General features: G+C 50.0%; 1 protein-coding gene across 1 annotated transcript in view; it reads left to right on the top strand.

Annotated features, from left to right (window-relative positions):
* The window catches only part of GABBR2 (gamma-aminobutyric acid type B receptor subunit 2), a 399,248-nt gene that overhangs the window by 236,770 nt on the left and 148,837 nt on the right, over positions 1-13,641 (top strand). The window contains exon 7 of the mRNA XM_077140179.1: positions 5,913-6,149. Coding sequence (XP_076996294.1) covers positions 5,913-6,149 — 237 coding nt within the window. The remainder of the gene's footprint in view (positions 1-5,912; positions 6,150-13,641) is intronic.

The following is a 13,641-nucleotide window of genomic DNA, read 5'->3' as shown; positions in this document are numbered from 1 at the left end:
TTTCTGCATTTCTGTGCTGTTTATGTTCATTTTCTTTCTGCATGAAGGACTCTTTCTTCTTTGTCTTTTTTTTAGCATGGAGCTGCTAGAGACGAATGTTCTCAGTTTCAGTTTGTCTGACATTTTCTGTATTTCATCTTCAGTTTTGAGGGGCTTATTAACTGGGCATAGAATGATAGGTTGTCGGTCACTTTCTTTTAGTACTTTAAGATGTCATTTCATTGCCTCCCACTAAGTCAGCTGTCAGAGACATTGCTGCTCTTTTGAAAGTAATGTATCTTTTTTCCTCTGGCTGCTTTTACAATGTTCTCTTTCCTTTGGTCTTCAGAAATTTTACTATCCTGTGCTGAAGTCACCTTTACTTTGCGTTATCCTGATTGAAGTTCACAGAGCTTCATAGAGCATCATGAATTTGTGGATTGATGTTTGTTTGAGTTAATTTCTAGGGTAATATCACTTTCAAAATTACTTCTCTCTTATCTCTTCTTCTTGAACACCAAGTATGCCCATATTATACCTTTTCAATATAATCTCTGTATGCCTTATACTCACTTCTTACTTTCTATCATTTTTCCTTCTTTGCTTCAATCTTAATATATATTACCAAACTCTCTTCCACTTCACTAACCTACCTTCTTCTGTATCTAATATGCTGCTTCATCCATTTATTGAGTTCTTAACTTCAGTTGTGTTTTCATTTTTAGAATTTCCTTTTTATCTTCTTTCTCTATCTCTCTGTCTCTGTGTGTTTAGCTTTCAGTTCTTTGGTGATACTCTACATTTTTAAATTTATTTTCTTGAACAGATAAGCATTGCCATTTAAAGTTTGTCTAATAAAATCAAGATTTGGATAATCTGTGGGTCTGTTTCTATTGTCTGTTTTTTTTTTCTTTCTTTCTTTCTGGTTTTTTGTTTGTAGATTGTTCTGTTTTTAGTCCTGTCTCCTGGTGTACCTGGTAAATTTTGACATTGTATATAAAAATTGTAGAGGCTCCAGATGGTGTAATCTTTCTCCAGAGAAGATTTATTTCCCTTCAAGCGGAGGGGTAAGAATAGGAGCAGATAACCTGAATCCAGTCAAGAGCTGAGATGATTCCAAGCTTAGTTTTAGTCTTTGCAAAGCCAAATCTATCTCTGGTTTGCCCTTACTCCTGCCATTTCTCCTTCTGTGTTCTCCACTGAAATCCTAGGGTGATTACTGGCCCAGGGTGCCAGTGTGAATACCAGGCTCACTCTTTTTGTGGTTCCCTTTACTCTAGGACCTCAGCCTTGCAAATCTTGCTTTGCCGGCAGCCCTGAACTTCAGCCTCTATCTCCCCACCCTTGCAGGACTGCTGAAAGCTTTGAGCCACTGCTTTCTGCTCCTGCTCTTTGCCTTGTACCACTTACCAGTCATCAAATGCCTCAAGGGGAAACAGGCAAAGAGTGTCAGGCTCACTGCAAAGCATTTCTCTCCTTTCCAGGATCTTGGATCTCAAGTCCTGGCCACCCTGGCTGCTCCCTGATGCCATTGGGCAGCTGTATTTATATTTTACCCTGCTTTCTGATGGTTCTTAATGGGAGCAGTGGTTTGCTACGAGATAGTTCTCCCTAATCAGAGTGGAAGTCTGAGCGGAGACTATGTAGCATAAAAGATGGGGAGAACACCACAGTGACCACGGGGAGACTGGTCACTGAATTAGTCTCTCTCAGGGGCTGTCATCGAGAAGAGGGAGTAGACACATTCCCTGTGGCTTTGCAGGAAGACGTAGCAGGCCAAGGACCAGTTGCAGGGAGATGGATATAAGCTCTGCGTGGGAATAGCAGTCTCCTAGACATCAGGCACTCCATAAATGGAAGGCTCTGCCTTAGGAGGTCGTGAGCTCTCAGCAAAGGAAGAAGGTAGGAAGGGGCTCAGCAAACACCTGACATTTGCTAATGAGAAGATCCAACAATCAGATTGGAGGAGTTGCTTAATCCTTGTTTTCAAACTGAGTATGCTTGACATTATCTGAGAAGATTTTTTAAACTACAGATACCTAAGTTAGCCCACAGACTAAAACAAAACTTCCAAGTGTAGGGTCTTGGCATCTGCATTTTTAACAAACTCCCAGATGATCTACAGACTAGAGAATAGGAACCAGTTGACTAAGTATCTCTTCCCAGGAGAGGCCTCCACTGGGGATGTCAGAGACAAACTTTGCCAGTGTGGCCTCTGTGGCGGGCGGTCAGAGCTGTGGAGGGGGATGCAGCCTTCTCCTTGTCTTCCTCTCTTCTGTCCACAAGGCTCACCTCTCCCAGAAAGCAGGATTTAGCTTGTCTGGTTGGAAGGACAGACCCAGAAAGTTTAGTCCCGTTGTGGGCTGGCGAGCTGTGTGGGCTAGCCTGGGAGCCCAACCACTATTTATAACATGGTTTCCGTGGGAAAATATGCTCCAAGTTGCAACAACTGCCTTTCAGAAATGTGCGGGAGCCCAACCTGCCGGGACTGGCTATATAGCCGGGACTGGCTATATAAGGCGCTTCTCCCAGGAACTTAGCATCCCCTGGTGCACGTGACCTCGGAGAATGAGCAGTTAATGAGCTGTCAGTGTCAGCCTTACAATGAAAGAAATTCCTCCGCCCCGAATAATTGTGGCCCTGCTTTAAGTCAAGTGTTACTTTTTCTCAGACAGTTGGGGGTGTTCTCCCTGCTGTCAGCATTTTGCCCGGGTGGATACTGGCTTCACCTGGCGCGGTGACGGATGGCCTGGGCCTGATGTGACTTTTTCCCACGGGTTTGCACAGACAGTGGCAGTGAGGGCCCCGGGCAGGGCTTGGCTGACCGGCCTCCCACGGATGCGATGGGTTAATGTTTCCAGGGCCCTCTCTGCACCTGCCTCTTACCCGCCTTGGAGAAAGAACAGTTTTGGGAGATCGAAAACCACCTGGGCCGACAAGGGGCCCCTGTGAAAATATGTAGAGACAGCCAGATAAACAATATGATCTTGGTCCCCCGATGTCCCTGAAAAACATACGAAACAAAACAAAAACGATGACCAAGGAAGTAAGAAACTCCTGCTCAGTTACCCCCCAGGGAGACCACTCTGGGAAGGTCCCCGCAAGTCCCCCCACTTTAAAAGAATCAACCTTAAAGGATGTGCCCATGGCACGATTTGCATGGGGAGGAGGTTAGAGAGATCATGGGATGGAAGAATTGAATTGAACAAAGGGGAATCAAACCCGATCCCACCAGCCCCCTGGGTGCCTAGGTATGCCTCAGACAAAGCTCCAAGGAGCAAAATCCAAGACCAGAGAAGGCAAACGGGACTCACACCTTTTATGCTTAAAGCGATGCATTAGAGAAATGCACATTTGAGTCATTTTTTAAAGCTTTTCAGATAACCAGTAGCTGAATTAACAACCAGGAGGAGAACCAAATCGTGTTTAAAAATCAAAGAAAAAAATAAAGAAATAAAAATCACAGAAAGTATGGTTAGATACTAAAAGATGGAAAAATGACAAGGATGCATTAAAACACAACTTTAATAAACATATCACCATAGCACTATGGTATAAAGAGGAAATTCACCGAAGAAATCAAAATTGCCACTCAGTATTTGAAAGGCGCTCACTCTAATCATTAATCGGAGAAAAGCAAATTAAAATTAAAGAATGACAACCTTTTTTTTTTTTTAGCCTAACAAACTGGCAGTGATTTAAAATTTGTGAATTCCTGTTGTTGTCAAAGAAGCAGGGAAATGGGTACCTCTTACCCAGTGGGATGTAACTTTTTATATTTTGGCTGAGTATTTTAGCCCTATATACATAATTAGCAAAACTTAGAAACAACCTACATGCCCAGTAACTGAGGACTGGTTAGGGAAGTAGAGATCCCTGGAGGACCTCCAACCTGTCAGCACAGGCCTGGCTCAGCATAGCCTTGGACTCTCCAGCACATCCTGGGCTGGTGGTCGGCTGGTGCCCAGCCGGGAATGACCAGCACTCGTCTCACAGACCTTCTCCACAGCTGGCATCTGGGCAGCGCCAGGTCCTGGACACTGGGCTGGATGTTGTACACACATCACCTCACTGATTCCTCCCGGCCCCCCAGCAAGTAGAGGACCCTGAGACCTAGGGAAGCTGGGACCCTGCCCCAGGGCACACAGCAGATCACAGCACTGCAGCCAGAGAGGCCTGCCCGTTCAGATCCTGCTTCCTTGCCCGGTTTCAGGCTCCTACTCAAAAATCCACTCCCGTGTATTTTGAATGAGGAACAGAGCAGTGATGGCTGGACATGAGGCATTTCTGAGGAAGCATAAACAGGGATAAATCGTGAGCTTCCAAGATGACCCCAAAACAAAGAGAGAGGTGAAGTTGTTGCTGGGGCCCATTCCTGTTTGGCCGGGAGAATCTGTGGTCCCTAGTGTTTGACCGCGGCTGGAGGGAGTCTGGCGACCACACCCTGCCTGCTCCCAGACAGCCTGTGGTCAACTTCAAAGGCCAAGGAGCCCCCAAACAGCAATGGAGGAATGGGAGGCAGGTGTGATGACACACATACACTCACACACTCACACACACACACTCACACACATACATGCATACACATATACAGTCACACACTTTTACACACTTACACTCATACACACTGACTCATCCACACACTCACTCATATACATTCGCTCATACTCATTTACACACCCACACTTATACACACACACATTAACCCACATACACATTCACTCTCACACACGCTGTGTGATCTCGTTGAAGTCCCTTAACCTCTCTGTGCCTCAGGCTAGAAGTGGTGACAGAGGCATGTGTAACCCTCTCTCAGTTTAAAATGACAGTGAGTCAGTGGTTTCTCTGGGTGATTTGTCCCCAAGGAGGGTTTTTCCAAAGACTAAGCATGGGCTCTGATGACATTCGTGGAAGAGGAGTTCACAAGTGAGTTGAGAAAAGGTGGGTGGACGGGCTGAGGGACACAGTTTCCCTTGGATGCCTAAGCCTCAAGGGTGGGAGGAGAAAGGCAGTTTCATTACTTGGTAGCCACACCCAGAATGTTAACCTCACCGGCAAAATCCTTTTATGAAATTCAGCTCAAGGTGAGAACAGATCTTTTTTTTTTTATTTTCTTAGTGCCAAACCCTTCACAAACACTGCTGTGTGACAGATGGAAGGGAAGAGTGAGGGGCACAGACAGTGGGGTCAGACCCACCCTTACCCCCAGCAGCCGGGCCTGCCCGACCCCATGCCTTAGGATGGCCTCCCTTGGACCCCATGAGGTGCCCCTGGACCTGTACCTCCCCCATTTCTATTCCATGCCCTCAGTTTCCAGCCCCAATGTCTGGACCCATTTCCAGGCCCTGGGGAGCCTCTTCCTTGGACTGGCCCCTGGAGGGTGGGCTGCACCCCTGGGGAAGCCAAAGTGCTGCCAATACAGGGGGGTGGTGAGGTGGAGGGTGCGGGAGGCATGGCTTGAGCTGGGCTGCAGGATGGTCCCAGGGAGTGGGGGAGGGGAGAGGGTGGCCCCCCGAGGAGGGCCAGCTCCCCCTGGGCCGCTGTGTCCCCTGAAGCTCTGCAGAGCCCAAGCATTCTGAATTCAAACCTGGCTTCCAGATCATTTTTCATGGTGGGAGGACAGAAAATACTTGATTGAACAGCTTGTTAGCTTCATGTAGCACTTCAATATTTAGTCATATGCTATGTGGGCTTCCTTGTGCACGCCAGGCCCCCGCTTGGCGCCCCCAGCAGGCCCGGCTCAGGTGCATTACCCCTCCCCTGGCCCCCGGGGTGCAAACATCGGCCCTGCCCCTTCCTGGCCATGTGGCCCGAGGTGGCCTCCCGAGGCTGGGTCCTGCTCCGTGAAACCGGGACAGGAAGGTGTGCAGCGTGGACCCCACGGGCCTGCCTGTCCCTGCCGGCTGTAACCCGTTGTCCCCTGCTTCTTGCAGACCCCGCAGCAGTACGAGAGGGAGTACAACAGCAAGCGGTCCGGCGTGGGGCCCAGCAAGTTCCACGGCTATGCCTACGATGGCATCTGGGTGATCGCCAGGACGCTGCACAGGGTCATGGAGACGCTGCACACCGGCAGCCGGCACCGGCGCATCCAGGACTTCAACTACTCGGACCACACGCTGGGCAGGACCATCCTCCACGCCATGAATGAGACCAACTTCTTCGGGGTCACGGTCAGTCCCGGTCTCCGGGTTCACTTTCCTCAGGGTGCCCCAGAGATGTGCTGGGGGTGGGGGGTGATCCCCCGAGTGATGCACCCTGTGGTGTGCAGCCTCGTCCCTCGGTCGTTGGAATGACTTCTGGTGCACCGTGGGGTGTGGCCAAGGCGGTGGGTGCTTCACGCGCTCTGGCTTGCTGGGGAGATGCTTCTCAGTAGCTCCTGGGTAAAACAGGGCACCGTGGTGGGGTTGACTCGGCAGAGTGGAGGCGTGGTGAGCAGGAGCTCAGCGTCCAGAGTCAGGCACGAGTCCTGGGCCTCATTGGCACCACATTTCCTTTGCTCACAAAATGGGAATAATGCCTACTGCACATGGTCGTTACAAAGAGTAGCCATTACAGCTTAAAAATGGCTAGTATCCTTCCGTGTGGGAGACCTGGGTTTGATTCTCGGACCATGCACTCCCCCTCCCAAAAAATGACTAGTATCATTGAGCAAGCCACCTCCCTGAGCCTCTATTTTCTCATCCTGGAAATGGGGATATTGGTGTCTGTCTTGCAGTGAAGTTGTAGTAACGAGCAACCACATGCTTATTATGTGCTAGATGTGCTGCTTAAGCACGTTATGTGTGGGTTAGATGCAATGATATAGGCCCAATGCAAGGTAAACAGTAGGCGCTTGATACATGCAACTGTTGTTGTTATTGTCAGTAATGATCACGTTGCATCCTCAGGCCCTCCGTGAGAGGTAGGAGCTATTATTATCCCCACTAAAGGTGAGGAGCTGGGGCTCGGAGCAGTTAGGTCCTATAGCTGATGGGAGCAGAGCTGGGATTTGAACCTGGGTCTAGCACCTGGCGTTGTGTCATGTTGCCTTAAGGTAATGGGCTTGAGGGGTGGCTTTGCTTCTATTTCTTATGATGAGAACTCTGCTCTCAGAAACTTTGTCACAACTCTGCTCTCAGAAACTTCAAGAAATGTGTCTAAATAAGTGCCAAAGGGCCATCCTGAGTTCTATTTCTGGGTCATTTATAGGGTCAGCCTGCCTTGGAGGTATCAAAGGCCGTGGAGGCCATGAGCTGCTGGGCACATTTCTTCAATGTGCAAGTATCCGAGTGTGTGCCGAGGCTTGCAGTGTCAATTGGTGGGTGACCATGGCCCATGTGGGCAGTGGTGTGGACACCGACGGGTTCACTGCACTGACTTTGGTCCCGTGCCTGTGGTGAAACCCGGGCACAAAGGACATCAGCAAGAGGTGAAAAGCATTCATTGCATGGGAGAAAGTGCATGAGCCCCAAGGGATTTCTATAACCCTTGGTGAGAGAGTCAGGGCAGCCTATTTGGAAGAGGTGGCATTTGAGCTGTACCTTGAATGGTGGCTAGGAGGTAGACATGCAGAGGGGGAGCTGCTAGCCTGGCCAGAGGGAGCATGGGTCACCCAGGGCAAGTTGGCAGAAATGCCTATATGGGGGTGATAAGGGGTGGGCAAGCAACTGGCTTGGCTAGAACCTTGGAGAGGTAGATATTGAGGCTGAGGAGGTAAGTGGAGACCAGATTCTGGCAGGGCAAGCGAAGGAGACTGGCCAGGTGTTCTCAAAATGTGGTCTCCTAACTGGCGGCAGCAGCAGCACTGGGAAGCTTCTCAGAAGTGCGGATTCTCAAGCCCCAGCCCAGACCTAGTGAATCCGAATCTCAGGGGATAGGGCCCTGCCCTGTGTTTGAACACACACTCCAGGTGAGTCTCCTGCACTCTGGGGTTTGAGAGCCCCTGCCCAGGTGGTGGGAAGCCATGAGGTTTGCTGAGAATGACAATCTATCCGTGGATCATACAAATGTTCTATAAACCCTCAGCAGACATTGAATTAGAGAATACTGAACCATGGCTCCTGGGGAAATGCAGGATTAGGTGTCTGCAAGCCTCTGGTCACAATGTTTTCATGAGTCAACCACTACATAACATTGTTTTGTGTGTGTTTCTATTTAAAGATGCCTTGTTCAATATATATTAATCTGTAAGATGTATTAACACTGAACTCCCAGCTAACAGCATGGTAGCCCATGCCTGGACGAAGCTTCTCTGACACACCTATATTCTCTGAAAGGCAGGCACATGACAGACTTCTCGCATCAGGGACAGAACACTAGACAGCAGAACGATATGTTGCTTGGAAGCCATTGCAAACAGCAAAATCACCAACGAAGAGCACAAAAATGCGAAAAAAAAAAAAAAAGGTGACACTAGATATGCCACAAAAAGGATGGCCTGTGCATAGCGTGAGAGCTGAAATGAGAAGGCTGGGAAAGCACGCATCTGGCCACCCAAATTTCTTGCCACTCCGTGCATGTCCATGAATGACTGCCGCGGAAGTACCACATGTATTGACTTGGGGGGTTTAAAACATATTTTAGGGAGCAGGCTGACTCACACATCTGGGAATAATGAGGGTCGACTGTAGATTTACAGAAGCACTGAGCAGACCCCAGCTGGACCTGGCGCTTGGGAGTCTGCTCCCAGGGTGCAGAAAGAAAGGCTCCATGCAGTTATCTGCGAGGTCCATTTTTAGAGCCTAAATTCAGGCTGGAACACTAACAGCTCAACTCAGATTGGTGGTTTAAAAAAAAATGATGTTTTTTATCCTCAGAGCACCTTGTTATAAAAGCTGACTGAGGAGGATGCTGTGCAGCCCCACCTCCCCCTAAAACCCCCTCCCCAGCCTACCGTAGCAGCCCCTGGGACCCCTTCTCCGAAAGGCTCTGCAGAACTGGGATCCCCCAGCCTCTCAAGTCCCTTCTCCTCCGTGCACAAGTTCAGGAGCTGGGACTCTCCCAGGGTCTCATGCATGACTGTGGCCGAGCTGTTTCCAGACCTGGTTGTGCTTATCCAGGCCATCTTTACACCTTCAGTTGTTTTTGAGTTAGTAGAGTGGATTCAGAGTATCTCTCTTAGTTTCCTAGTTGTGGTAACAAAGTTCCACAAATGAGGTGGCTTCAAGCAACAGAGATTTATTGTCTGGCAGTTCTGGAGGCCAGGAGGCCAGAGTCCATAGGGGAGGATGCTTCCCTGCCTCTTCCTAGCTTTGGTGGCTTGCCAGCAGTCCTTGGGCTTCCGTCTCTGCCCCTGGTCACCTGGCCTTCTCCTGGTGTCTGTCTGCCACTCCCCCCCCTTCTAGGAGGGACATCGCTCATGTTGGATGAAGGACCCACCCCATGCCAGTGTGACCTCATTTTAATTTACCTGATTCCATCTGGAATTTATTTCCAAATAAGGTCACCTCTTAGCAAGGATCAGAACTTGAAAATATCATTTTGGGGGTTTTCGATTCAAGCCATGAGAGCATCCAGTGTTGTAATGGTTGGGTAGGCAGCTCCAGGGTCCAGAAAGCCCTGTGTCGTGACCCTGAGCCCTACAGCTCAGCATTTTGCCCGTGCCTGATGCACACTGGATGGAGATAATTTATAACCACTTTATGCTCCCTTTCATCTGAGCCAAAGAATCCCTGCTCCCTAACCTGATGAGCAATTAGGTGAGATGGCCTAAAAGGCTTTACCCGGTTGGAAGACGAATTTCTTTTTAATGGGAAATTCCTTGACGTGTATTTATGCCTGCCCCAGCTTGTGACTCCTAGTTATATGTCAGAACAGAGTGTGGGCTTCCAGGTCCTCACATCCAGCCCCTCCGTGCCCCGCCTGTGCATCTGAGGCCCAGTGATGAAGGACGACAAGTTCAAATCCCCGCTGAGAGCTGGCACAGCACTGCCAGGGCGAGGACCATCTGGGTTCGCCGGGTCTGCCATCACCGAGCCCCACGGACCCACGGGCTTCAGCAGCGGAAATTTATCATCTAACAGTGCTGGTGGCTGCAAGTCCAAAATGCAGGCATGGGCAGGGCTGTGCTCCCCCTCAAAGAGGAGAACTCCCCCCGCGCCACGTTTCCCCCTGGCTTCGAGGGTGGGGCCGGCAAGCCAGGCCTGTGCCAATATCACTCAGTCTCTGCCTCGTCACGCGGCCACCTCTCTCTGTCTCTCTCCTACTGGCTGTGCCCACATTTCCTCGGCTTACAGAGACACTGGTCACATTCCATTAGGGCCCGCCTAATCCAGCTTGGCCCTATCCTAAGTAAAAACATCACCAAAGGTCCTTATTCCAAATAAGAAGGGCCAGGCAGTAGGACTTGCCCGTGTCATTTTGGAGAACCCCCGTAACCCAGAACGTGACGTCGGAGCTGCCCTGCCGACGCCACACTCGGCAGCAGCTGGCCTCTCTGTGTGCAGGTGCCTCTTGAGTGAAGGAAACAAAACAATCCTGGACGCTGTTTTTCTCTTCCTCCCTCTCCCCTTTGTCACATATTAATATGCGCTTGTCACTGGGCTGTAGACAGTTTCCATTAAAATTGTCTCCTGGCCAGAGAAAAATGATGTCTTCTGACAAAATTAAAAAGTGTCTTTGTGGTCTAAGGAGACCACAGAAGGCCGAGTCCAGCCATGAATAAAGAGTTAGAAAGGAAAGGAGCAAGGTGAAGTGGAGATAAATGGAAGCGTTTTCCATTTGCAGCAGAGATTTTGTTACCCAGCACAGAGGATCCGTTTCTCCACCCTCCGGCAGATGCCATATTCCAGATAGCCCTCATTCAGCTTGCTAACTACACGGAAAATCGGTGAAGCACAGTAAATTAATTATATCTGTGGCTTGATTTCTATTGATTCAGTACGCTCTGCTGGGGGCGGGGCTGGAGTCCCACTGGCCATGCTGGAGAAGAAATTTCCTGCACGCACCCTAAGTTGGAAACTGGGTTTAGCTTGTGGCCTAGCTCTGTTCCACCTTCTCAGGAGCCCCCCTCCCAGCTCACCAGCTCAGGATTTGGAGTCCCCACCTGCACACCAATGGCCTGAGAACCTGAGCCCCCCCGGCCCCCTCGGGGCAGGGTTCTGACCTTCAGTCTTTGTGTACCGTGCCACTGTCTGGAAGTCTCAGACTGCTTGCCCACCTGGCACCCTGCCCAATGTGCTAGCAGCAAACTGCAGCTAGAACTAGTTATTAGGTCTCAAAACCCCAGAGCATTCTGAGAACCCCCTTTTCTGAAAGCGATAAGGGCTTAGAATGGAGCCGGGCAGCAGCTCCTAAACTTCAGTGTGTATGACACTCTCCCAGGGAGTTTGGTTACAAATTCAGATTCCCCAGCCCCGCCCCAGCGCTTCCAATTCAGTGGCTTTGTGGTCGGTGGGGGCCAGGGGTTCACATTATGAACAAGCAGCCGAGGGAGTCTCAAATGGCAACCTTGAGAACTGCTTGGGACTCATGGGGATGTGTGTGCGCGCACACACACACACACTCTTGTGGTTTTTAAGCCTGTCCTGAATGAATTGCTTCCTACCTTCATTTACTCTTTTGCAGACTCTCCTGAATGCCTCTCTATTCCAGACCCCTTCCTAGGCTCTGGGGAGACAGAAAGGAACAACCAGTAGCCCTCATCCCCAGAACTCCCCACCAGGGAGACAGACAAGTAGGTGAATCAGTGCTGGGCAGTTTTCAAGGTCTGCCCCAGACCCTGGAGGGGAGACTCCGCTCGGCTTAGGAGAGTAAAGACCATGGAAATGCTGTCAGTAGCCCACTGTCCAGAAAGCAAAGCTCGAGGTATTGTATTTGCAAGGCATCAGCTCTGGAGGTCCTGCGCCAGGCCTTGGCTGGGAGCCAGGGTGTGATTCCTCCATCCGCGACACTCATGTCAACACCCAGTGCCTCAAAAGAGTTCTCTGATGAGGCTTTCCTGCCAAATGCACACTAAATTCATCGACAGGAGGCTCCGACCCTTCAAAACTCTCTTGGGGATGTTTGCTAAGCGCTCAGGTGAAAATCAAAGCCTTCCTTTTCTTTGGGTGGTCAGTTTTTTAAAAGTCTTCCCAGCCTCCTCTTAAAGGTGTTGTCCCGGATTTCAGAGTGGACAAATCCTCTGGGTATGTCTGACCTGAGACATGCAGGTGCAAACTCTGAAGCCACCTACCCCTTCTGGTAAATGTTTCTTCTGATTTGTCCTTAAAAAGGGCATTGCATTTTGTTTGCGATGCCTATGGCAGAAGCTAAATTAATGAATCTTATTTTACCCCATTATGAAAAATTGTAATACTTGGCGTCTTGTTTCCCAAGAAATCCCTCAGAGTGTGTCCATCAGGCTTGGGTGGGAGCTGCGAGGCTTCCAAGAGCATTTGGCCGTAGAGAAATGGAAAGAAGCTCAGGGGGATTTGAGGAGAGGCCCATTCTCCCTGAACTATTTCCTCTGGTTCCTCCTGACTCCCTGTTGGTAGACCCGATGAAGAAGTGGTCACAGATGCAAAGAGGAGGCTGTAGGCGCCTCCAAATAATAGATCCATCCTTCATCCTGGCCTCGCCTCTCAACCAGCCGCAGGCCCGGACAGCTCAATTTAACATCCGTCCCTCTGAGCAGCCTTGGGTTGAGCTTTTTCACCTTTGAGAGCTGTTACTTTCTAATTGATCTCACCTGGGAGGTGAGGAAACGCCATAGACGGTGATGTGCAGAACTGAGCGAGCTGTTGTCCCTTCCTGCTGGTGAGCAGGAACCCAGCCTGAACCTGCATCTCCCATAAACCTGAACTTCCTAGGCAAGATTTCAAAGAAAAGATCTCTACTGAGACTCAAATAGCTCCCCCAACCCCCCAAAAATGTCAGCCTGAAAAAGAAGACATTATAGCGTCAACTCAGTTTGGTTGAAATTCCAAGGAAAGACAGAGCCCCAAGTGGGGCCACAGCACAGCCCGGAAAGGCCAGCCTGGCCCCTGTTAACTGAGGGCCCTGCTTATGTCACATCCACTCTTGCCTATCCCCACAGTTATCCTGAAGTTGTGCAGATGGTGTTTCATCCAAACAGTAGATGTCTCTCACACACACGCAAATGTGATTAACTTCATCTTGTTAGATTTGGCCAATCTTTCCCGCCTGTCATGATCTTTGGGGTCCCGATTTTATTCTCAAATACAAAAGCTGACCTTCAGGCTTTCCACCAGCCATGCATTTGTATCTTCTGTTTGGTTGTCATGTGTGTAAATATCATTTAGCCCATAGATTTACTTTTTTAGGTTAGATTTGAGAGAGACCAGAACAGAGAACTAGGAAGTCTCTCCCGGAGTGGAGGGAACTCTGCAGCTCAGAAATCGCCTTGGGTTGGTCATTCTCCTAGCCGCGGCTCCACCTCCCAGACTGCCGTGGTTCCGCCTGTCTCGCAATTGTGTGTACAAGGCTCTCACTGGAGAATTGGCCAGAACCTTTGCAGCAGCCCCACACAATGCATCCTCTGTGGGTCCCAGAAGTTGAGGCTGGCCCAGGGCCTGGGTGCTGGCTACTGACGCCCACTGCTGCTTACTACTAAGGGCTCACAACGGAGCCTTTCTCAGCCGTTGCCTGGGGTCCCCAGCAAACCCATTCCGAGCTCCCTCTGTACCCTCTTCACCCATCCCAGACTGGCGTGCACCCTCCACACCCATCCCAGACTAGGGTGCA

Source organism: Tamandua tetradactyla, chromosome 2 (assembly GCF_023851605.1).
Source record: "Tamandua tetradactyla isolate mTamTet1 chromosome 2, mTamTet1.pri, whole genome shotgun sequence".
Taxonomy (NCBI): Eukaryota; Metazoa; Chordata; class Mammalia; order Pilosa; family Myrmecophagidae; genus Tamandua; species Tamandua tetradactyla.
The sequence above is the reverse complement of the archived record's forward strand: the minus strand, read 5'-3'. Positions and strand labels throughout refer to the sequence as shown.